The sequence below is a fragment of the Notolepis coatsorum genome (assembly GCF_963971535.1).
Source record: "Notolepis coatsorum genome assembly, chromosome: 9".
NCBI lineage: Eukaryota > Metazoa > Chordata > Actinopteri > Aulopiformes > Paralepididae > Notolepis > Notolepis coatsorum.
Window position 1 is genome coordinate 117,307,474 of NC_140173.1, and position 26,117 is coordinate 117,333,590.

General features: G+C 44.1%; 1 protein-coding gene across 1 annotated transcript in view; it reads right to left on the reverse strand.

The window, feature by feature from the left end:
- The window catches only part of LOC311234728 (1-acyl-sn-glycerol-3-phosphate acyltransferase gamma-like), a gene marked incomplete at its 3' end in the record, with an annotated part of 58,277 nt that overhangs the window by 19,552 nt on the left and 12,608 nt on the right, over positions 1-26,117 (reverse strand). The window contains exons 2-7 of the mRNA XM_084321971.1: positions 19,241-19,413; positions 17,332-17,493; positions 13,068-13,138; positions 12,883-12,965; positions 10,180-10,282; positions 8,665-8,740 (exon numbers count right to left, since the gene is read on the reverse strand). Coding sequence (XP_084178097.1) covers positions 8,665-8,740; positions 10,180-10,282; positions 12,883-12,965; positions 13,068-13,138; positions 17,332-17,493; positions 19,241-19,405 — 660 coding nt within the window. The 5' untranslated portion in view covers positions 19,406-19,413. The remainder of the gene's footprint in view (positions 1-8,664; positions 8,741-10,179; positions 10,283-12,882; positions 12,966-13,067; positions 13,139-17,331; positions 17,494-19,240; positions 19,414-26,117) is intronic.

The window sequence follows — 26,117 nt, forward strand, 5'->3', positions numbered from 1 at the left end:
TGGAGGAACGGTATCTGGTTTCTTGTTAGACTATCCATTGATATGTTTTGGGTCTCGACGCGTACATAGTGCTGGCCCTGGGTGCTTCCGATAGGAACCACGCATGGGCTTGCGCGCCTTAGGTTAGGTTAGGTTTACTTTATTTGTTCAAGGGGGACAGTGTACATTAATAAAACATTTTACAAATGTAAATGCACCCAATTTTAGCCAAAAGGCTAATTTCCATTGGCAGTCCCCCTGCCAGAAGGTACAGGCTAAAATCCTGTGTAAAAAAGGGTTAGCAATAAAAAACTGAATAAAATCAAGATAAATACATTCGAATAAAAACACAACAAAAGCACATAGACATAGTAGGGATACAGGTCACAATACAGTCATGGACACAAGGACAGAGCACATCATGACATATTAAGCCTTGGTTGCTCATCAATAAAACAGCGTTTTTATGGGGCAACTGGGATGGAGTTTGTCTCTTCCGAGCGCCAGTGTACTAGGCTTGTCTCGATGAATTCTCGTTCATATCTGCGGGATGTTAACGGAATAGATCAAAGCATTGGTAGAGGGGTCTCACGCCCTTGGGGTGGGCCACCGGGCGCAGTACGCCCTCTATAATGTTTTGGATCAACACGCGTACCTACCCCCCTCCTGGGATTGGGGATGGCGACGTGATTAGGGCACGGGACTGATTCTGGTCACGCCGGTCCAGGTCAGTTAACCCGTTGTCCGCCGGGGCGCAGATCTGCTGTTCTGGGACCCTGAGGGACTTGTGCTTTTTTCGGGGGGAAAAATGCCGGGTCGGCCCGGGCGTTGCAGGGTTTGACGTTATGGAGATATTCGTGATTGTGTTACTACGTGTTACCCCTCACTGTTGCTTGGTCCATGTTGTGTTGTACCTTGCGCTGCGCCAGTGGCGGCCGCCCATAGGGGGCGCTAGGGCTGCCGCCCCCCCTGGTAAACAGAGCAGGAGAAGGAGAAAATGTTTTATTTTTATTTTAGACCCCTAAAAATAAAAGAAACATGTTTAAAATGAATAATATTTACTTATTTTAGGGCGGCTACGTGGCGTAGTGGGCAAGGCGCTCGCCACGAATGCAGAGACGCTGGGCTCGACTGTTCGAGCCCAGCGCTCCACATTGCTTTCAGTTTAGCTGGTCGTTCATACTAATACACATTGGCCGTATTAGGGGGTGGGAAACTGATGGGTGGGGATCGGGCGTTGTGGACAGCGACTCCTACAGGTCGGTTGGTGCGCCTGCGCAGTAGAATCAGGAAGTGTCGGGGGCAGCATGAGCCTCCCACGCGTTACTCCTCGCCACTGAGAGATCGAGCTGCGCAGGTGAAAAGATGCAACTTCTGTTACCTCAAGTACCGGAGGGGACTTGTGCTATGTATGACTTAGTCCACATTGCAGCCGGCTTGTGGGAGGCAAGAAACAGCGTTCGTGACAGGGGAGGGAAGAATTGGATGATACGAAAATTGGGATGGGAGAAAAATATAGAAAATGGGAGAAAAAGTGGATCAAAAAAAAATATTTACTTATTTTAAGTATGTTTGTGTTTCAAATGCACAATAACGTTAATATATCAAATATAAATCATTGTTTTGTGATTCACATGACGTCACTGTCTGATATGAGAGTAGACTACCTCTGAAGCTGGGCGAGACGTATCGTGCACACAGTGGGCGTGCACTGGTATCATCGCTGTATCATCGCAGCCAATTAAATAGGTCTAGCAAATACATTTCGCCTATCAGTGCGTTCAAATATGATGTAATATGATGGAATCGGAGCGCGTTTTCTAGCGCTCCTCCAAGCAAGCAGGGTCCTTCCTGCTGTGTTGTCACTCCCCCAGTCCGGAGAGTTTGCTTACTAGTAGCTACCATGGAGCATGAAGGCACGACATTACAACCTCGAATGCAGGTAAATCCCTCAAAACAATACCTTTTGAGTAGGGATGCTCGATATTGACTTTTTTACCGATACCGATATTCCGATATTGTCCAACTCTTAATTTCCGATACCAATATCAACCGATACCGATATATGCAGGGTTTCCCCATCCAAAAAACTGAATAATTTCAGGTAACTAATAATTTCACTGGATATATATATAACAAATATTGTTATTGTTTTTTTTTGTTTTTAAACCGATACCGATATTTTCCGATATCACATTTTACTGCCGATATCGGCCGATAATATCGGTCGGCCGATAATATCGGACATCCCTACTTTTGAGAGATGAACACTGGAGTGAAAGAGTTTCTACCTCATCAGCCTGATATCTCCTCAGTTCAGAAACAATCAACAGACAGAAGGAGGATATACTCTGTCGTTTTCTAGCTGCTGGTACTTGTGGTGGCTAACAAGAAGCTATATGGCTAGCTGGATGCAGCTACCAGCTACCAGCTAACGGTATGGACTGTTTACTGGAGTTTCTTTTTGAGTGGATTTAAAAAAAAGTGGATTATGGCTTGTTGTGGACTGGACAGCTGAATATCTCACCCCATTCAACTCTTGTGATGGTAAGTAAGTCTTGTAACGATAGCTGGGATTCCACGTCATGCTGTGTGTGTGTGTGTGTGTGTGTGAGAGAGAGAGAGAAAGAGGGGGATACTAATTTATTTCACCGCGGGGGGGCATAATCACCCGGGACAATATAATGGTAACTTGTTTAAAATGACAAGATATACATCTGTGATTATTATTAGACGGATCTGAATACGGGCGAGAGAGAGAGAGAGAGAGAGAGAGAGAGAGAAAGAGAGAGACGTGGCTGCATTGACTGTGATCATATATTGTTTGTACAAATACAGTACAAACAGTACTGTATTTGCAAATCTGATATGTCATAAATGTATAGATGTAGCAGTACTGTCTATCTGTATGTCATGTATGTCATATATGTTATGATGAATTGAAAATGGGGGACCCTGATGTAAACAAGTCGAAAGTCTTTCTCTGGTCTGCATCCCCTTAACAATTGTATGTATTGAGCTGTACTGTACTGTACCCATTCTGCAATCTGTTAATAAACTTTTCAATCAATCAATCAATCAAATTGATTGATGGCAATCAGCGATGGGAATAACGGCACTATAAGTAACTTCGTTACTAACGGCGTTCGTTTTTTCAGTAACGAGGATTACTCTTCCAATCTTAATAACGTCGTTACCGTTACTACAAAAAAATGCGGCGCGTTACTATGAATGAACCTGTTTCTTTCATCAGACATATCTCTGCGCCGAGAGGCAATAATATGTTCTTCCTTGTTTAGTGGACAGTGCGCGAGCCAAGCATACATGCTGACGATTGGTTGAGGTTGAATACAATGTCATGGTAAGCCAATCAGAGGTGGAGGTGGGCGGGTGTCTAAAGCATCCAGAGTCTGACACACAGCGCGACAAGACAAGCGATCACTGATCAGTCAGCATGAGACCGCGGTCCGTGTAGTGTACGTTTTGAGCTCAAAAACGAATCCAACGAACAACACAATGTCAACATGAGACCGCGGGTCCATGAGCGTTTTGTGTTCACTCTTTGCAGCGCAGGGCACTGAGTGGCTCTACTGCAGTGCTGACAGCCTTATCAACAGTGCTGTACTTCCTGGTTTAATAGCACAGGCTTCAGGTGCTCAGATATATATATATCTCTGTATGTCATGCATGTCTTAAATGTAATGATTAGATTAGTTTAGATGATTCGATTAGATTCTGTAGTAGAATTCCAGCCAAACTGGTGGTTATTGTACTGTATATCATGAAGCACAGAATGGCGAAAACACAGAGGTACAATACATACACTTTTCTCCCCCCCCCTCCTAAAGTACAAGAAACGAGACACCTCTGACTTAGTAATGCAGCTGTTGCTTCGGGCTTCCTCAAATCTCTGTGGAGGGGGGTTGAAGCAAGCAGACGCTTATTGAGTGAGAGATAGTGTCTCGTTTGATCCTTCCTGGGAAAGTCAATAACATGGGTGATTTTACAACCCAGGGCCCTAGGCCATCTGGTCCAACAATGGAACTGTCATGGGCGATGCCAGTTTGTCTCTGCTGAAAACAAAAGAGCAGATAACCATCATAAGATCAAAAGAAAAGACCAGTTGAAACCACATCGTGACGCAATTCGATGTAAAACGTCACGATAAGGAGTTAGCCAATGATAGTTGAGAGTAAGTGTCCTCCAATAGGAACACTCGAGGAGAGGTTGGAAAACGCCCGCTTGCCGTAACATTAGAGGCGGAGCCTAAATTTGATATTAGCAGACTCCGTGCTAGTAGAGGCACAACAACCGACCCGAACAGAGACCCAGGAAGCGACAAAGAACACACACCCTTTTTCTCCACAACAGACTCAGCAGCAGAGAGACGGCCGCGAAAATCTACCATCTGAAGAAGCCGAGACGAGACATAGATATTGAATATTTAGCCTAAAGTCTGGTGAACCTCGGCATAGTGAGGTCTTCCATCAGGTTTTATTGCAATTGTTCTTTCAAATCTTTGATTTGTATTGATTGAAATCCTTTTTATTAAACACGGATTCCTTTTCAAACTGCTCAGAACTCGATTTCTTCAACCGCCGCGCCGTGTTCTCTGAAGGTGTACGAGCAGAAAACCATCACATACATGGTTATCTGCATTTGTAGCTAAGTAGTACTTCAAAGAGCTTTATAAGGTTAAAACACAGCGCAGAGTACGAAGATTAAGCTAGGAAGTTACTACAATTCTTATATCTGTATGTTGTGTATGTCATTGATTGATTGATTGAAAAGTTTATTAACAGATTGCAGAATGGGTACAGTACAGTACAGCTCAATACATACAATTGTTAAGGGGATGCAGACCAGAGAAAGACTTTCGTCATAAATGTCATGAATTGAAAATGGGGGACCCTGATGTAAACAAGACGAAACTCTTTCTCTGGTCTGCTTTCCCTTAACTCTTTCAGTGCCACGCCTGGTTTTCCGTTTTACCGCTTGAATGCCACCATCGGCGCCAATGTTAACGTTAATATCGCCTAATCTATGTTTTAAATTATGGCTATGTGTCTAATCTGCCCATCGCATTATCAAAGACTATTTTCCAGTCAGTGCTGTGAAGGCAGATTGTTTTTTTATCGCGTCGTTTCCGTTTCAGAGCAGTTAGAAAAGCCCCCGTTTTGATATAAAAAACAGCTCATTCTGGAGCATTCTATGAAAATCGTCTTTTAGTGGAATATTCCACAACGTTGATATTCGTCTGCCTTTTTATGAATCGTTTTCAAATAAACGCTAGATGATCAATATTATACGTGCACGCAAGCACATTATGGCCGCGCACTGATAATCGCTCCGTTGATTTCCTCACAGACTTTTACAGTGAAACCGAAAGAAGACATTTCACAAAACAGCTTATAACTTCATCAAACTTACTCCGATTATCCTACCACTGATAACATAGAGTCCTTACCTGACATCAGATGGTATCCAACTGGTATATTCCAATTCCTGATCACCATTCGAAAAAATCGATACGTGTATGGATCCAACGCGACACTGTAGATCTCCATGATCCGCGGGGATCTGAGGCTCCAGAATGAACTGTGGTAACCCCGGCTGGATTAGTGAACTGGAAAATGTGGAGTACCGGATTTTTTTCCCCATTCATTTTCATTGAGTCCATTCCAAAATCACTTATGTCATCTGGGAGACGACCGGGGGGCGCTTTTTTCCACAGTGATCGCCGGCGCAGCTCGGCTATACTCGGGTAGGCTCGGGTGATGCAATAATTTTCAGATCGCAAAAAAATAATAATAATAATAATTCCGAGAAATCTCGTGAGTGGCATGCAACCACCTATAAAAAAACCAGAGAAATCTCGTGAGTGGCACTGAAAGAGTTAACAATTGTGTGTATTGAGCCGTACTGTATTGTACCCATTCTGAAATCTGTTAATTAAAATGTTCAATCAATCAGTATATATTTGTTATTTATTTTTGGTATAGTGGTATAGTGTGGCTCAGCGGAGTAGCAATACAATCGTCAAATTTGCTGACGACACAGTGGTGGTGGGCCTGATCTCTGCCAACGACGAGAGGGCCTACCTGGAAGAGGTCAAGGTCCTGGCGGGATGGTGCCAGGAAAACAGCCTCTCCCTGAACGTCAGCAAAACAAAGGAGATGATTGTGGACTTCAGGAGGTCGGGGGTCAAGGACTACAGCCCCCTCAGCATCGACGGGGCACCGGTTGAGAGAGTCAACAGCTTCAAGTACCTCGGAGCCTACATATCCGAGGACTTGACATGGACCACACACATTAACAGTGTGGTGAAGAAGGCACGACAACGCCTCTACTTCCTCAGGCGCCTAAGGAAGTTCCAAGTCAGCCAGAAGATCCTTAAGAACTTCTACTCATGTACAATAGAGAGCATCTTGACCGGCAACATCACCTCCTGGTTTGGGAATAGCACTGCAAAAGACCAAAGCAGACTACAAAGAGTGACACGTTCAGCCGAACGCACAATTGGAGGGGGGCTCCCCACCCTCCAGAACATTTACTACAAGCGTTGCAAGGGCAAGGCTAAGAGAATCATTAAAGACTCCAGTCACCCGAACAACTGCCTCTTCGAACTGCTGCGGTCAGGCAAGCGATACAGGAGTCTCAAGGCGAGCACAGAAAGACTCAGAAGTAGCTTCTATCCCCAGGCCATCAGGCTGCTAAACGAACAATGAATGAACACTACACAACAACAACCACCAAACGCACATAGCACACACATCCACACGCACACACTCACTTTAAACAAACACACTGTAGCACCCACTCCACACACTTTATAGCACACACCCACTTTAAACAAACACACTGTAGCACCCACTCCCCACACTTTATATTTATGGATGAAGGATTGCACTACAACTCGTACACCTTACTGTAAACTGTACCTAAAATTGTACCTCATCCCATTTCTGCTTTGCACTAGATAGTACTGTACATTAGTACACTGCATAGTATTGTGTATTGTATATTATATGGTAACTCAGAACATTGTACATATGTCTATACCGAACACTGTGACCTCATTTTCTTCTTCTAAATTCATGCTATATTATGTTATTATGTTATTTGATACTATCTTGTCTAGCACAGTCTCTGGAGCGTAACAGTAAGAAGCATTTTGTATGAAAGTATTCTGTACTTCTGTATGACAACTATTAAAGAACTTGAACGTGCTTAACAAGCATAATTTAATGTTGCCCAGTTGTGGCCTGTTGAGGGGCAATACATATCAAAAGTTCCAAAACATCTATTCTGTTTGTATTTGTATGATCCACTATATAAACATAGTAATTATAATATCTACATAGCCTACATGGCATTTGATTGGAGGCTAGTCTCACTTTGTCCCACAGCAACATTAAAATAGTTTAGATTTGTGTATGTTGTTTATGTAAAAAAAAATCTTGAAAGTAACGCAATAGTTACTTTCTGAAGTAACTAGTTACTTTTATAATTTGTAACTGAGTAAGTAATTTAGTTACTTTTTGGAAGAAGTAACTAGTAACTGTAACTAGTTACTTTTTTAAAGTAACTTGCCCAACACTGATGGCAATGGTGATAGTTGTACTCTACCTACTTAAATATTCGTACCTTGTGGTTTCGCCGAAGCTCTGATGTGCACAGTAGGCTACTCAGTATGTGGTTTCGCCAATGCGTGCCTCGGTACATGTTTGCAAAATGTTTGGTATAGCGCCCCCCCTGGAGAAGAATTCACCAGCCGCCACTGCGCTGCGCTTCTCCATTATTTTTCGCCCCTCTCTTCTCCTGCTTAGGCAGGGCTGGGAGGAGGCTGTTGAGGTGATTCTTATAGAACTCCTCTGCCATCCCTGTGTACGTCCCGGTCCGTCCAACATTATTTTCGTCGACCCGTTGGCCTGGGTTAACCCCTTTTTGAAAACTGAAACACTTGTACTGCGGTATAGCCAGTGTATACCCGCAGTTGTGTTTGAGTTTTTTTCTTGAGGGGTTATAGGAACAACCACCTCATGTTAGAACCAAGGGGGTGGTTGGTTCCCTGGTGTGTTGGTAGCGGAGTCAACTCTCGGGGTAGGCCGGGTTTGGCCCAGTCTACCTGTGAGTGTGCCCCCGCACTTTTCATGACGTCTGCCAATCATGTCAGCCTTCTCTGCCTCGGCCCCTCTAGAGAGTCGAGGGATTTTTGTGGAGGCTGTGACATGGTGCACAACAATGCCAGCATACGCCCCTTCCGCCGGGGTGCTGTTTCAGCAGACCCCTTTGGCGCCTGTCTAGTCCGCAGTGCTCCAGGCTCAGGTCGAGTGGCCTGTTGCCTGGATTGAGGGATCGATCTCTTTTGGGGGTCGTCTCCCCGGTGCGCTGCCTGCTCCCGCTGTGGGTGTAGCCTCTTGAGTGCTTCGAGCTTACAGCCATACCTGTTAAGTTCACTTCTACTGCGGCCATTACGGTAATCTGGATAAAGGGAATGGGCGCTGTTGTTGCGCGTCACTGGTTTTGGACTGGAGGAAGGCTGTGGCCACTACGCTATGGAGCGTGAAATAAACATGAATGAAAGATAACGGTTGTCTTATTTGCAGCTTAACATGGTAGCAGAGGATGTCGGCCTCTAACCCATATCAGTCGACCACTAGTGTATAGTGAATGTCTCTCTACCTTCTCTCTGTAGAGCTGATGAAGCCAGGCAGCACATTCCTTCTCATCCCCAGGAATCTGGTCTGCAGGAAACCTCCTGTACACGTGCACACACAGACACACACATACATACGCCAGTATTATACGGTACTGTAGTTTGTGTTGTCTGCTGCCACTAGATGGTGCCAGATGCTCACCAGATCAGCCTCACAGGCTCTGAAATCAATATAGTATACTATATACCAGGGGTTCCCAAACCTTTTCAGCTCGAGACCCAAAAGAGAAATGTGGTGTTTCCCCGGGACCCAAACTTACAAAAATACATCATGAATTGCCATAACATACATTTATAGGGCGGCCGGGTAGGGCAGCGGACTAAGCGTCTGTCTACCACCACAGAGACAGTGGGATCGAATCCAGCTGTGGTGCTTCCGGGTTGGCCGACCGTCCATACTAACACAATTGGCAGTGTTAGCGAGTGGGAAACCCGGCGAGGGTGGGTCCTGGTCGTTGTAAACAGCGACTCCTACAGTTCGGTCAGGGCGCCTGCACAGCAAGGGAAGGATCTAGGAGAGGTAGTGTGACCTTCCACACGTTACACTCTCCCAGTGAGAGTCTGCGCTGCCAGGTGAAAAGAAGCAGTGGGCTGGGTACACATGTGTCGGAGGAAGCATGTGATAGTCTCCGCCCTCCCGGATCGACGGTAGGGGGTAGAGTGCGCAACGACCAGGAAGGGGATTGGGAATTGGCATGACAAGTTGACAACTAACATTGGGATGGGAGAAAAAACGGAAAAAGAAGGGGGGAAAAGATAATATATATATATTTTTTTTAAACATACATTTATAAACTACTGATAAAGAACACAACAAACCATGAATTTCAAATGTATATGAAATGTATTTATTTAATTATAAAAGTACATCACAGCAATAATCAGAGTGTAATGTTAAGTTGCTCACCACCTCATAACATATGTACATACAATTTTGTAACACTTTTAAAAACAAACATGTTCTACTCTCCTTTCTATTTCTCACCCCTTTTTCAACTCTCCATTTCTTGCCCCCTCCCTCCGTCCCTCAACCTTAAACGCCAACATTGAGCAACATTCTGATTAATTTGTACCGACTTACCCCCCTCCTTTTTTCCGATTTTTTCTCCCATCCCACTGTTAGTCGTTATGCCAATTCCCAACCCCCTTCCTGGTTCTTGTGCACCCCCCCCCCCCCCCCTACTGTTGGTCCGGGAGGCCGGAGACTATCACATGCTTTCCTCCGACACATGTGCAGCCAGCCGGCAGCCAGCCTGGCAGCGCAGACTCTCACTTGGAGAGTGTAACTTGTGGAAGGTCACACTACCTCCCTCCCTGTACTGACTTATTTAAAAATTCGACTGACCTGACATGCTAGAAGGGGTATAATATTTAATTTATGGCACTTTTAATTGGCGACCCAATAAAAACGGGTCCGCGACCCAAACCCAGAGTTTGGGAAACACTGCTATATACTATAGTACAGTAATAATGAATATTACCTCAAGCTCATATCAGCTTTGTATTTCCGTCCTTTGAGAAGGTCCAACAGAGTGGGTGTCTCTCCGTCCCTGAAGTTCAATGTTACATCATATACAGCTGAGACTAAGAGACAGAGAGAGAAGGAGAGCGAGAGGGAAAAAGAGAGAGAAAAATATATTGAGGCCTTGGCTTAGGGCTGAGCCCAAACGTTCGGACCTTCGTTCGTTACGTTGGCATTCGAATTCTAAATCACATTCGAATAAATAAATGTATTTATTTATTTATTATAATTTTTTATATATATATTCTTTTTATGTGTCTATTCATTCTGTTTAAACCAATGGAGTTTTTCTTCACAGTTGGAGATAAATATTAGGCTACACTAATATTATAGTATTAAAACTGATTATTATACTCCGTTATATATACGGTAGTTATGTTATATAGAAAGTTGATTTAATTCAAAAAGAAAAGACTAATTTAATCAGATTAATCACTTTATTCAAATTGAGGATTTAGTTATAGAATATTTATAAAAAATAAAAATAAATTTAAAAATAACTTTATTTTTTAGCTCAGGCTAACCATCCTGATAGTTCTGTCAATGGCTGTCGGTAATGATCCTGATATATATCCTCATTCATGGCCATGTGTAAATAAAGCATTAAAAAAAAAGAGAGAGAGAGAGAGCGAGCGAGAGTGAGAGTGAGAACGAGAGCGAGAGTGAGAGTGAGAGCGAGAGGGGAGAGAGAGTGAAGACTTCGCAATCTTCTTTGAGGAAAAAGTGGAGAACATCCGCAGCGCCTTCTCCCAACCCCCACCCATTCCAAATACTGAATCGAGAACCTCATCCTTCACACTGTCATCTTTCTCTCCCATTACAGAAGCAGAGACCCTGACACTGGTAACGTCGAACCGTCCGACTACATGCCAGCTGGACCAGCTACCCTCCCCACTCCTCCAGACCATAGCACCGGACATCCTCCCATTCCTAACTGCAACCATCAACTCCTCACTCAACTCGGGGGTGGTCCCCACCTCCCTAAAACAAGCCAGAGTCACGCCCCTCATAAAAAAACCAACCCTGAACCCCTCCGTCATAGGCAACTATCATCTTGTCTCTCTTCTCTCCTTCCTTTCTAAAACACTTGAACGTGCTGTATCCAACCAACTTACTGCTCATCTCTTACAGAATGACCTCCTAGACCCTAATCAGTCTGGCTTCCGGACTGGCCACTCCACAGAAACGGCCCTCATTGCGGTCACAGAGGCACTTCACTTAGCAAAAGCGAAAGGCCTCTCCTCTGTCCTGATTCTCCTAGATCTATCTGCAGCCTTCGACACAGTCAACCATCAGATCCTCCTCACGGCCCTCGCAGGAATGGGAGTGGCTGGCTCTGCGCTGACATGGCTGACATCATACCTCAATGACCGCTCCTACCAAGTGTCATGGAGAGGGACCCTGTCGGCCACCCCCCCCCCCCCTGCGGACGGGTGTCCCCCAGGGCTTGGTCCTAGGACCCCTTCTCTTCTCCCTCTACACTAAATCACTGGGTAACATTATCACGTCCCATGGCTTCTCGCATCATTGTTATGCCGATGATACTCAACTCTTCCTCTCCTTCCCTCCCTCAGATATCCACGTCTCTGAGCGGATCTCGGCCTGCCTGTCCGACATCTCCGCCTGGATGACGACAAACCACCTCAAACTGAACCTAAGCTAAACAGAATTGCTCCACCTGCCGGCCAAATCCTCCCCCCTGACCGACCTTTCCATCACAGTTGAGAATGCAGCTGTGGCCGCGTCCCCGACCGCCAAGAACCTTGGTGTTGTCCTCGACGATCAGTTGAACTTCTCTGCTCACATCGCAGCGACAACCAGAACCTGCAGATTCCTCCTGAGCAATGTCAGAAGGATCCGCCCCTTCCTGACAAAAGAAGCCACCCAACTCCTCGTCCAATCAATAGTCATCTCCCGCCTCGACTACTGCAACGCACTGCTCGCTGGCCTCCCGGCCACTGCCACCAAGCCTCTTCAACTCATTCAGAACGCAGCGGCCCGCCTGATCTCAAACCTACCGAAGTCGGCCCATGTCACCCCACTTCTTAGGGACCTGCACTGGCTCCCCATTGCTGCACGTATCCGCTTCAAGGCCCTCGACCTAGCATACCGTGCGGCAAAGGGAACCGCTCCCGCCTACCTCCGGTCAATGGTCTCTAACTACACACCCTCAAGACCCCTACGCTCTGCATCTTCTGGCCGCCGCAGACCTACTCCTATCCAAGCCCCGGGAGGGTCATCAAAGAGAAGCCGCCTATTCTCAGTCCTTGCCCCACAATGGTGGAATGAACTACCCACCCCAGTTAGGACAGCCGAAACTCGTCCAATCTTCTGCCGTCGACTAGACGCACTTCTTCAACCATTATCTGAAATAATAATATAAAAATAAAAATAAAAAAATAAATAAAAAAGAACTCTAACCTTACTGTCATGCACTTGTCCTAATAAACTAACTTACACTGTAGCACGCAAAACTTTGATGAACATTGTTACTCAGCTGATAGAGTTGTACCCTTCCTGATGACTTGTCGTACAGAACTTGTAAGTCGCTTTGGATAAAAGCGTCAGCTAAATGACTAAATGTAAATGTAAATGTAATGTAGAGAGAGAGAGAGAGAGAGAGAGAGAAAGTGTGCGTGTGTGTGTGTGTGTGTGTTCCTACCAGTTCCTCTCAGACAGTTCAGTGTGGTGGTAAATCCTTTAGTTCTGGGCAGCAGGTGATACTTCAGCCTGGGAAGACCTTTACTACATATAACAACAATAATAAAAAACAAACAAACTAATAGTTATAATAATGATAGTAACAACAACAACAATAATAATAACAATATCAATAATAATATCTACCTGTCAGCCACCTCCATTGAAATCTCATGTTTCTTCTCTGTAAACCTGGTTCCTTCACAGTATAGCAACACCTGGACACACAAACACAGAGCTAATAACACCTACACACAGCTAATAACACGTACACACAGCTAATAACACCTACACACAGCTAATAACACGTACACACAGCTAATAACACGTACACACAGCTAATAACACCTAGACACACAGCTAATAACACCTAGACACACAGCTAATAACACGTACACACAGCTAATAACACCTGGACACACAGCTAATAACACCTAGACACACAGCTAATAACACCTAGACACACAGCTAATAACACGTACACACAGCTAATAACACCTAGACCCACAGCTAATAACACCTACACACAGCTAATAACACGTACACACAGCTAATAACACGTACACACAGCTAATAACACCTGGACACACAGCTAATAACACCAACACACAGCTAATTACACCTGGACACACAGCTAATAACACCTGGACACAGCTAATAACACCTAGACACACAGCTAATAACACGTACACACAGCTAATAACACCTAGACACACAGCTAATAACACGTACACACAGCTAATAACACCTAGACCCACAGCTAATAACACCTACACACAGCTAATAACACGTACACACAGCTAATAACACCTAGACACACAGCTAATAACACCTACACACAGCTAATAACACGTACACACAGCTAATAACACCTAGACACACAGCTAATAACACCTAGACACACAGCTAATAACACCTGGACACACAGCTAATAACACCTAGACACAGCTAATAACACCTAGACACACAGCTAATAACACCTGGACACACAGCTAATAACACCTAGACACACAGCTAATAACACCTGGACACACAGCTAATAACACCTAGACACAGCTAATAACACCTAGACACACAGCTAATAACACCTAGACACACAGCTAATAACACCTAGACACAGCTAATAACACCTACACACAGCTAATAACACCTACACACAGCTAATAACACCTAGACACACAGCTAATAACACCTAGACACACAGCTAATAACACCTGGACACACAGCTAATAACACCGTCCTAGACACACAGCTAATAACACCTAGACACACAGCTAATAACACCTAGACACAGCTAATAACACCTAGACACAGCTAATAACACCTGGACACACAGCTAATAACACCTAGACACACAGCTAATAACACCTAGACACACAGCTAATAACACCTGGACACACAGCTAATAACGCCTAGACACACAGCTAATAACACCTAGACACACAGCTAATAACACCTGGACACACAGCTAATAACACCTGGACACACAGCTAATAACACCTAGACACACAGCTAATAACACCTAGACACACAGCTAATAACACCTAGACACACAGCTAATAACACCTGGACACACAGATAAAAACACCAAGACACAGCTAATAACACCTAGACACACAGCTAATAACACCTGGACACACAGATAATAACACCTACACACAGCTAATAACACCTAGACACACAGCTAATAACACCTAGACACACAGCTAATAACACCTAGACCCACAGCTAATAACACCTAGACCCACAGCTAATAACACCTAGACACAGCTAATAACACCTAGATACACAGCACACCTACACACAGATAATAACACCTACACACAGCTAATAACACCTCTACACACAGCTAATAACACCTGGAGGACACACAGTTAATAACACCTACACACAGCTAATAACACCTCTACACACAGCTAATAACACCTACACACAGGTAATAACACCTAGACACACAGCTAATAACACCTACACACAGCTAATAACACCTACACACAGCTAATAACACCTAGACACAGCTAATAACACAGTACAGTTAAGAATGAGTAATTCACTTTTGGTTTTTAAGAAAATGGTTTGTAAAGCTATTTTTGAAAACTACAAGGGTGAATAATACAGTTTTTTGCTATTTTCTTTTAGAATACCGTTTGAGTCTTAATTTTTGTTAAGAATATAGGACAGGCATATATAAGCATTATGCTTCAGTCTGTACCTTTTCAGTCACTGTAAAATCCACTGTAGGCCTACTCCTTTTTTGGACATGTCTGCTAACCAAACACATTGCTCTTGACCTTTTGTTTATAATTCCTTTTTTTTATGTATTTTTTTAATTTGTTGTTATGATTGTTTGGTTTGACGGAACAAGATACCATGATTTTTTTGGAGGAAATGGAGAATTACATGTTCAAAAATAAACTTTTCATTCATTCATTCATTCAGTCACTGTAAAATCAAATATTGTTAAATGATGGTGTATATTGTATTGTGAGATGATGACTGAATAAACTACTACTACTACTTTGCTTGCTATTGTATCACCATCATCAGCTGCTAATGGAATCAGCTGCTAATGTGACTAAAAAAAGGAAGGGAGGGAGAGGGAGAGGGGGAGAGAGAGTGACAGGGAGAGGACAACTGCACCTAGGCGACATCTGCTGGTAGAAAGAGGAATTGAAGCCAGAAAATCACAATAAAGATGGCCGCTCAACAGAAATAGAGGGGGCTTCGCTCAACCAATCAGAGAGGGGCTTCGCTGTACGCGGCTAGCCAATCAGAGAGCGTCTCCGCAAAATGCGGCTACGTTTAAAAATAACGCAAAATAACGTTCTAATTACATTTTCCTGAAGTAATTTTGAAATTTCAGAAACTGTGCCAGATACGGGTACTTTTAGGAAAAGTCATTGAGTGACAGAACTGGAGCTCGACCGAGTGATGAGGATACATTTATTGAAAATGCCTAGGGGTCATTTGACCCCTTGTCGGCTGTTCTAGTGTTAACCCATTCCGTGCCAACCACGAGTATAGTCGGGTTAACTCGCCATGCGTTCCGTCCCAATCACGAGTATAGTCTGGTTTTAATCGTGTTACCACATTCACTGGGGAGGCTGGGAGCAGCGTCGATTATGTGTTTTGGACTATAACGTTGGATCAATAAACGCGATCAATATTTGGAATGGCGATCAGGAATTGGATTAATCTTTTTGCAGAACAACTTATGTGAGATAAGGACTCTATTTTACCAGTCTTGGGTTAATCAGATGTTCCTTTCTCCGCCATCGGAGTGTGTGTGTGTGTGTGTGTGTGTGTGTGTGTGTGTGTGTGTGTGTGTGTGTGTGTGGTTCACGCCGACCAAAGTAGGGAGAAGCGATTTTTCAGACCCGCTTCTCTTCGTACATGAGCACACATATACTATCGATAATCTAGCGTTTATTTGAAAACAATTCATAAATCAGCCAAAAAATTACAATGTGTTTTGTGTATTCCACTAAAGGGCTATTATAGTGTCTTTCTCTGGATTAAACCCATAGCCATAATTTAAGATATAGTTTTTTTTTATCCACTTTTTCTCCAATTTTTTCTATATTTTTCTCCCATCCCAATTTCGTATCATCCAATTCAACCCTCCCCTGTCACAAACGCTGTTTCTTGCCTCCCACAAGCCGGCTGCAATGTGGACTAAGTCATACATAGCACAAGTCCCCTCCGGTACTTGAGGTAACAGCAGTCGCATCTTTTCACCTGTGCAGCTCGATCTCTCAGTGGCGAGGAGTAACGCGTGGGAGGCTCACGCTGCCCCCGACACTTCCTGATTCTACTGCGCCGACCGACCTGTAGGAGTCGCTGTCCACAACGCCCGATCCCCACCCTTCAGTTTCCCTCCCCGTAATACGGCCAATGTGTATTACTGCGGACGACCAGCTAAACTGAAAACAATGTGGAGAGCTGGATTCGAACACGCGAACCCAGCGTCTCCACATTGGTGGCGAGTGCCTTGCCCACTACACCACCTAGCCGCCCTAATTTAAGATATAGTTTAAGCATTCGCAAATATCCCTGTCCTCCCATTGACTTCAGTGTGTGCACACTAGACCTAATTTGGTCATATGGGCGTGGCTCTGAATGAGATAATGGCCAAGCTTAAATTAGACCTGGAGAGATGGAATAGCTTACATATTTAGCGAAAATACAAAATTTGCCATTCAATGTGTATTGTATTTCATTGTACCTTGATGACGAATAAATAAATGTATTTAAAAAAAGAGATGTAAACACAAAAATAAATGTGCACACAATAAATTATTGGTTTGTTAACATTACTATGAGTAGATTTGGACAATGATTTTAAATTTGCAGCCATGCATAAAGAAAAATCTATTCAATTGAATACCCTACTTCCTTCCCCAGTACTCACCCACATGTTCTCAGGATAGTCTTTCAGCTGACTCAGCCCCCCTGTCACAGCCTTCTTGTCTTCCTCCCACTTCCTCTTACAGAACACGATCTCCAGGAAGTACCAGGTCCAGCCAATCAGAGGCACCTTCAGCAGCTCATGCTTGGCCAGGACCTTGGAACTCTGGGTAGTGTTGGACAAAAAGGCGAAATGGAAAGTTAGACAGAGAAACTGCAACAGAGACCACAGGGACTGCAGAAATAAATAACGCCTCACAGCAACAACTAACATTTCACAGCAACAAGGAACATCTCACAGCAACAGATAACATCTCAGCAACAAGGAACATGGAACATCTCATGGCAACATAGAACATCTCACAGGAACAAGGAACATCTCACAGCAACAAATACCATCTCACAGCAACAAATACCATCTCACAGCAACAAATACCATCTCACAGCAACAAATACCATCTCACAGCAACAAATACCATCTTACAGCAACAAATACCATCTCACAGCAACAAATAGCAACAAATATGGTAACATCTCACAGCAACATCTCACAGTAACAAATACCATTTCACAGCAACAACTAAAAAATATAACAACAACAAATAACATCTCACAGCTAAAAAAATTATCATTGTCATTTATGATGAAAATTATGAAAAAGAAAGTTGCTGATTGTTGTCCAACCTATACCCTGAATGTGAAAATAAATAACCTTTCTGCAAGCAAACTGAAGTATTGAAGATATAAATCTATCTTTTAGATACATCCATCTGTCTGAAGATAGAAATCAAATGAGTTAATAGTAAAATTTCTGACTGCCGAGACCCGACTTGCCGATGTAGCATTAGCTTAGCTCTTGTGAGCCTTTGTTTACCATGTAGCCTACCAGACTGGCCTTTTTTGGCATGTTAAGTAGACAGTGTTTATGTATGTTTCCACCTCGTGCGAAGGGCACTGTTATTTTTTATTAACAGTGAATACTAAGCCCCGCCATCTAGGCATTAATGTAGTAGTCAGTGTAGCTGGTAGGGTTAGCCTTTCTCCTTGTTCCTGTACTGCCCGTTCGCTAGAGGGCCCTCGACACCTCCAACCTGGTAGGAGAGGCTGCGGCTCCCACCAGCAGGAAAAAGGACATTTCCCCAGTTCTTGTGTTTTCATGTGTGAATTGAACTTTCTGTAAATAAAGTTTGTTATTGTGTTTCACTTGATACCCAAGTTATTGTTATGCCCAGGTCAATAAACTCTGGATTTGAATCTGAAGGCAACCAGAAGCTAAGAGTTCACAACCAAAGTACTAAAAGCGAAGACTTCTACCATGTTTTTCCATCTACATTGGGATTCTAGGCCTTCTAGGAGGATTTTTAGCACCTTTGCTGTAAGGAAGGAGCAGGGGAAAGACGGAGGATGAGATTCAGTTAGATCAGTGGTTCCCAAACTGTGGTGCGCGCACCCCTCGTGGTGCACGAGCGCCCTCTTTTTTTTCTTTTTTTCTACACAATACAATTTCATAAAAATCTTAGTCAAACCTTTAGTATTATGGATATTAAACATGCTGGCAAAGTACATGCATCCATGTTGTCGTGAACATTTTAATTAAATAAAGAAATTCCCTATCCATAGTCACCGTGGGAAGAGATAAAAAAAAAATCTGTGCTCGGAGACCAGCAACAATTTTTTCTAACAGAAACCCATTGGGGGGTGCGTCAGCTAGGTCGGGAGGTGACAGGGGGTGCAGGGCCAAAAAAGTTTGGGAACCACTGAGTTAGATCAACAGAAGAGGAAGCAGTGTAGAGAAGGCTTGCTGCGTTTGTTGCTGGAAGAGTTGCTCTCTCACACACGCACACATCTCTCTCCCTTTATCTATGTCTCCCTCTCTCTTTCCAATATATATAAATGGTAAATATATCTCTCACCCCCAGCACTCCATAGCGTTCAGCCATGGTCCAGCCACACAGGAAGTCGATCTCATAGCTGTGGTTGAGGATGACGATAGCATGTTCTTTACCCAATTGCTCCGCCGTGAGGCTCTGGTCCACAAAGAGAGTACACTCTGTCTCCGACCACCACTCCAATACCATCACCAACTCTGGGAGAAAGAGAGAGAGAGAGAGAGTGAGAAACAGGAGCACAGAGGACGCTGATCTCCTCAGCACTACATTCCGCCCTCTACCACCTGGAGCAATTCAATTCAGCTCAGTATTCAACACCACCATCCCCTCCAAACTCATCTCCAAACTTGGTGACCTTGTGGAAACCAAGGACTTCGACATCAAACCCTCCGTCTACAACTGGATACTAGACTTCCTAACTCACTTGAAATGCTAGCGGGCGCATTAGTTCAAAGTCATTTGGACTATGCTGCCACCTCTTGGTTTAGTGGCACTCCACAGGTCCTGAAAAACAAACTTCAGACAGCTCAAAATGTATTAATGAGAGGAGTAGTCCTTAACAAGTCGTTATTGGGCGCCAACGGTTGAGTGCCAAAAAACGTAAAAAGTCGTTTTTGGATCGTTTTTCCTTTTTTTCGATATTTCTATTCATTATTCATCCAGGAACCTTGGTCTTACCATAGGGAATGAGTCTGAGATCGCCAAAGTGCAATACCGGCCGCATCCAGCTAGACTGCGGTATCAAGCACCCTTTGAAACCTTATATCTTGGCCTGTGCAATGGTCAAATGTCACCGGGCACAGTTTTCTGGGTCGGGCCAGTCGAGCGGTTCTCCCGGTTCCATTGAAGCGCGTCAAATATCCCCGATCCATATGTGGTGGTGGGTTATGCCGTGGACCAAATGGACATCGGATGTACCAGATGGCGATCAAACAATTGGAATATTATTTTTGGAATACTCCCGATCACAGGTAAGGACTATCTGACGTAAATTTTTGCTTGATCATGCAATGCTTTTATACCGATCGGGCTGATAAGCGATTTTAGTGTTCAATACGAATTAAATGAAACCACTCTGAAATTATACTTATATTCACCACGGGATAACGCGCGAATGTATGCATGGACAAATTATCTCTTTTTTGCATCTTGACCGGAAGAAAGTCACTGTCAAATGTATTGTATCCATGGCCATAATATAGAATATAGATTTAGCTCTACAAACAAGGTGACGCTCTCCTATCTTTTAAGTTAAGCCTGTAGGTCCCCCAATTGGGGGACCCTGTTTTTCTTTATCATAAATCGATCAATAGAGACCGTATTAGATCCCCAATTATCATATCATGGGGTATCATTGGAAAGCCACACTCATTGGCTATAACCCTGTCCAACATTTTTCGAGATCGCCAAATGACTTTGGCGCACGCCTCACATATCGGCATGTAACTCGAGAACTGCTGAACGGATTTTGTCACCTGAAAGGGCAATTGACAGGCAACAAATAGGGCTATAATTCTATTTATATATTGTATTAAAAGAAATGCACACCCGAGCCGCTAGAGGTCAGCAAAGTGGCGCGTCACGAATCGTCCTCATGAGGATGTTAAGATTTATTTATTTATTTATTTTTTGCCAAGAGTAAAGACAATAATCCTATCAAAACAGCAGTCAAAGTGTATATTTTCATTTTTACCGATGTTTTGTAAGATTTACAGAAAATTTGAATTTATGGAGGTTTCCGGTTTACACTCAGATCGGATGGCGGTGTAGCTTTTCCGAGCTCTGTGACCACTTCACTTTTATATTGATTATGACGTTAATTGTACGACATACTTTCACATGATACATCGCAGAGATGGCGAAACAAATATCGAACAAGAAGGGGACATTAAATGAGGTGGACGTTGAATGTATCAGGTCTTTGTTCCGTGCTGAGCTCGATGCTCCAGCTAACCAACAGATTGGACTCGCTCCAGGAGGAGGTAGCTAGCGCGACCATGCGGCTCTCTAAGGTGGAAGAAGGGATGGCAGAGGTTGCGGTCGTAGCTGAAACCAACTCCACAGAGATCTCTGCGATTGAAGATAAATTCCTTTTTTACAAAAGTAAGATCGCTGACCTAGAGCAGTGGTTCCCAAAGTCGGGGTCGCGACCCAAAGGTGGGGCGCGAGCAGCCTCGGGAGTACCGCGAGATGATTTAAAAAAAAATAATAATAATTGTCAGGCCACTGAACTTAGAAGCAGGCCAGGACAGTGTTTCTAGTTGTATTCTAAAATTCTATTCTATTGTATTCTAAAATGTGACTATTTATTATATTAACTTAATAAATAAACAAAAACGAAAAATCAACTTATTTCAACGAACATTTCAAACTAAATAACAGATTATGCAAATAAAACGCTGAAAACAACCGAAGCAACAATAGTATTTTAATGAGGCTATTATTATTATCATTATTATTTTGCAACAAGTTAGCCCTCTCATAAATAGCACATATAAATGAATAACTAACTTGAACTAACTTAATAGGATTGAAGTGATATTTGGCTTAAAAAATCGGTCGCCTGGCAAAAAAAAAAAAAAAAAAAAAAGCCTGACGATGTGCATTGGGCCGCGGCTCTCTGACGCCTTATTTTCTGGGTCCCGGCCTGAAAAGTTTGGGAACCCCTGACCTAGAGCCGGGACCCAGAAAATAAGGTGTCAGAGAGCCGCGGCCCAATGCACATCGTCAGGCTTTTTTTTTTTTTTTTTTTTTTTTTTTTTATGTGACCGATTTTTTACGTGGCGTAGTGGGCAAGGCGCTCGCCATGAAATATGGAGACGCTGGGCTCGCCTGTTCGAGCCCAGCGCTCCACATTTGCTTTCAGTTTAGCTGGTCGTCCGTACTAATACACATTGGCCGTATTAGGGGGTGGGAAACTGATGGGTGGGGATCGGGCGTTGTGGACAGCGACTCCTACAGGTCGGTTGGTGCGCCTGCGCAGTAGAATCAGGAAGTGTCGGGGGCAGCGTGAGCCTCCCACGCGTTACTCCTCGCACACTGAGAGATCGAGCTGCGCAGGTGAAAAGATGCGACTGCTGTTACCTCAAGTACCGGAGGGGACTTGTGCTATGTATGACTTAGTCCACATTGCAGCCGGCTTGTGGGAGGCAAGAAACAGCGTTCGTAACAGGGGAGGGTTGATTTGGATGATACGAAATTGGGATGGGAGAAAATATAGAAAATGGGAGAAAAAGTGGATAAAAAAAAAAGTTAATATAAAACCATATAGTCACATTTTAGAATACAATAGAATAGAATTTTAGAATACAACTAGAAACACTGTCCTGGCCTGCTTCTAAGTTCAGTGGCCTGACAAAAAAAAAATATATATTTTTGGAAATCATCTCGCAGCCCTCCCGACTTTGGGAACCACTGACCTAGAGGACCGGAATAGAAGGTGCAATGTTAGAATTTACGGCTTGCCCGAGGACATTGAAGACGATGCGCCGATTCATTATCTCGAAAAGATGATTCCACAATGGTTTCCGGCCGTCCCTAAACCGGAGATTGAGCGGGCCGGGCGCATAGAATATTCAGGAACGGCCCCCTGGAGAAGGGCGAACGTTCACACGCTTTAATTTTTTGCTGCCTGCGGTTCCCTACACGTCAGGCTATTCTACAAGAGGCCAGGAAACACCCTCCAAAAGTGGGTAATTATACCCTCAGATTCGCCGCGGATTTCAGTGACCATACCGCCAGACGTCGCAGGGCCTTCTCTAAGGCTATGGGAATTGCTCGGGAGAAGGGCATAGAAGTCTACGTAATATACCCTGCGACTCTGAAGATCAAGATCGGCCGCGGAGCCGTCTCCTGCAACCATCTATTCACGTCGCTGTCCGAGGCGGAGAGGTTCCTTCGACGCGACACGACGTCCCCCCCATCCGAGGATGGTGAGCCGGCCCTGGCGGAGCAGGCTACGGGCATCGGGGAGTGACAGACCTCGGAGCCTTGGTATGCTAAGCGCGAGCTATGCTAAGCGCGAGCTATGCTAAGCGCGAGCTATGCTAACTTTCAGACTCTCTCAGCTAACTAACGTTCCACTCGCCTACCACGGCCTTTCGACCCATCAGAACGGTAACACTCATGGTTTATCTACGCTGTATATTTCCAGAAATGGGTATGCACATTGACTATTTTCAAGTATAATTCAGACGACTTGTGCTTTTTAACGCATTGATCTTTTTATTGTCTGAGCATTGAACTTCGCACTGGACTTCGCATTGACTGTTATTGTAACTGAGGGGTACAATTCCCTGACTGTATTAAAGAGTATGATATATTAAACCACTACTAGTTATGTACTTTAATTACTGGCCATACAGTACATGAATATATATGGTGAACACCCACACAAGAATACGGCATTGACACATAAAGTTCTATTTGGAGGGTATTTATTATTATTAAGCAACGTTAGGTTACAGATTGAGAATTAGGCTCGCGCTTGTATGGCGAAGAACATGCGTAAAGTCAGTCAAGAGCGTAAGTCAATGAGAATAGTATGAATACTAGGATGGGTCTAAACTGACGCCACCTGTGGTATAGCAATTACATAGGGCACACTGGTACCAGCTGGAGACACTGGGGGGTTCCCTCCGGGTGTAAGGCCGGCAGGGGTAGAGGAATGTTCGGGTACAAAGTCTGGGTCAACGAGGAATAACGAGGCTCCAGATACAGGAGCCAGTGCATGTACTCCCTTGATCAGCAGACAAAGCAACAGCTATAATCCAGTATGCTCGACAGCATGGAAGACAGCTAGCCAGCCTCTTCCTAGAGGCGGGCTCGAGTGATGATCCTCACGGGGGGTAGATCCCAAACGACAGTGGGATCGACGGTTCTCTGCTCCAGCGGTCACGGTCCCAAAGCAATATAATCCAACCAGAAATGGTTCTGCAGTCGCCGGTGTAGGTTCTCCGGTGTACATATCCAACGGTTCTCGTCTAGGACTCCTCGGGTGGGGGCATGAGTTTAGGCCGCCCAGCCTGGATAAGTGCACTAGCTATATACACGACGAACCGGTGGTAATGCTGGTCACTGAAGAACTGTAGCCGCACGATACACTATAAATGATCGACTATTACTTCACATTAGATTAAGTCGAACTCAACGTTACTGCGTTAAACTCGGACACTTTAGCAATCTATTCGCACGCGGTTCTCAAGGCTCTATTTAGAGGCAAAGTGGCTCACTTCACTGCACGTTGTCTCGTGGTGAAGGCATCAAGGTTTGAACTGAACAAGTGCTGCTGTGTACACCTGCGCCGTATTTATACGTAAGGTGAATTATCTAGTGCCAACCTCAGTTCTGTCTCGTATTACTGCGCAGACTCTGGACATGTTGAGACATGCCCGGAGTTGCCTTTGAACTTGCCGTTGGGGGCTTGGCTGTTGGCGCCTAGGGGTCGCTGTCCAATAGGAGAGCGAATATTACTCTGGTTTGTACCCAGGTAAAGGGATATTCCGTGTATATATACAAATAATATACAAGGGATATCAAACGATATACAAATATTATACAAGGGATATCAAGCAATAAATATATATATTTGGTTTAATCTGACCCTTTGTAACAGTTATGCATATTGTCTTTTTTCAAGTTTGCACTTGGACGAACTGTGCTTTACAGGTTTCACTCAAACAAGCTATGTGCTAACGCAGTGTTTCTCAAAGTGGGGGGCGCGCCCCCCAGGGGGGGCGCAGAGGCATGACAGGGGGGGCCTTGAGATGTATTACTTTTTTTTTTTTTTTTTTTTTTGGATTACAGAAAATTATCACTAAAGTGCTATCTGTTGCAGCTGCACTGTTCTCCATGAAAATACCATTTCTCAAAATCTGAAAATCATTATTTAATAAAACACAGAAAAGGATCACCAAGTTACTCTGGATAAAAAAAAACTTTACAGACAACATTGAGACAAAGCTTCCTGACACATCTCCATCCAAACTCTTGGAAGAACTCTTTGAAATCTCATCTGATACCACCTAGAGAGCTAGTTTCAGAGTGTGGTGCTGAGTACCAAGTATCTCATCTCATGGCCCACCAAGTATCTCATGATGCAGCAGTTAAGGTGTTGATACCATTCAGCACCACATACAGTATCTATGTGAAGCTGGCTTTTCATCCATGACAGCTCTGAAAACAAAATATAGGGCCAATTTGAAAGGTCACGATATTGGTGTTATTTCAATACATTTAAACATGGCCCATTTCATGACTATTTAGTTGGGGCGAGGGGAGGGGGGGGGGCCCAAAATATTTTGGTCCGCCAAAGGGGGGCCTGACAGAAAAAGTTTGAGAAGCACTGTGCTAACGTATCTGCCAGTCGAGGGGGGTGGCCCTCTCTTGGCAGAGCTATCTACGTGAATCAGGATAACAGGCCTTGAGCCTGATTAAGCTAAGCTCAAGGCATGCTGGTTGTCCAGCTTTCCTAGCTAACATTACCAATGCCACATGTCTACCATGACTTTTTTGCTCCGGCTGAATGATTACGCTCAAGGTTTGTATCCTCTGTGTTTTCTCAATGATGGGTACGCATGTTGCCTTTTCTCAAGTTCAACTCAGACGAGCTATGTTTTAATGCACCTGTTGTTGTTATCGTCTGCACTTTGAACTTCGCATTGAACTCTGCATAGATTTTTTCTCTCAGTTGAGTGAAGTTGTTTTAAGACAACAATCTGAATTTCAGATGCACAGAACAAGACAGCACTACTACTTTCACGGCTCCAGGCCTAGTCACCTACTAGCTATGAAGATACGTGCCAGTGAGCAATTTGCGGATATCCCTTCCATTAAGAACCAACAGGGGGAGGTAACCACCAACCCCAAAAAGATTAATGGTACTGTACATTTCGCTCTTTTT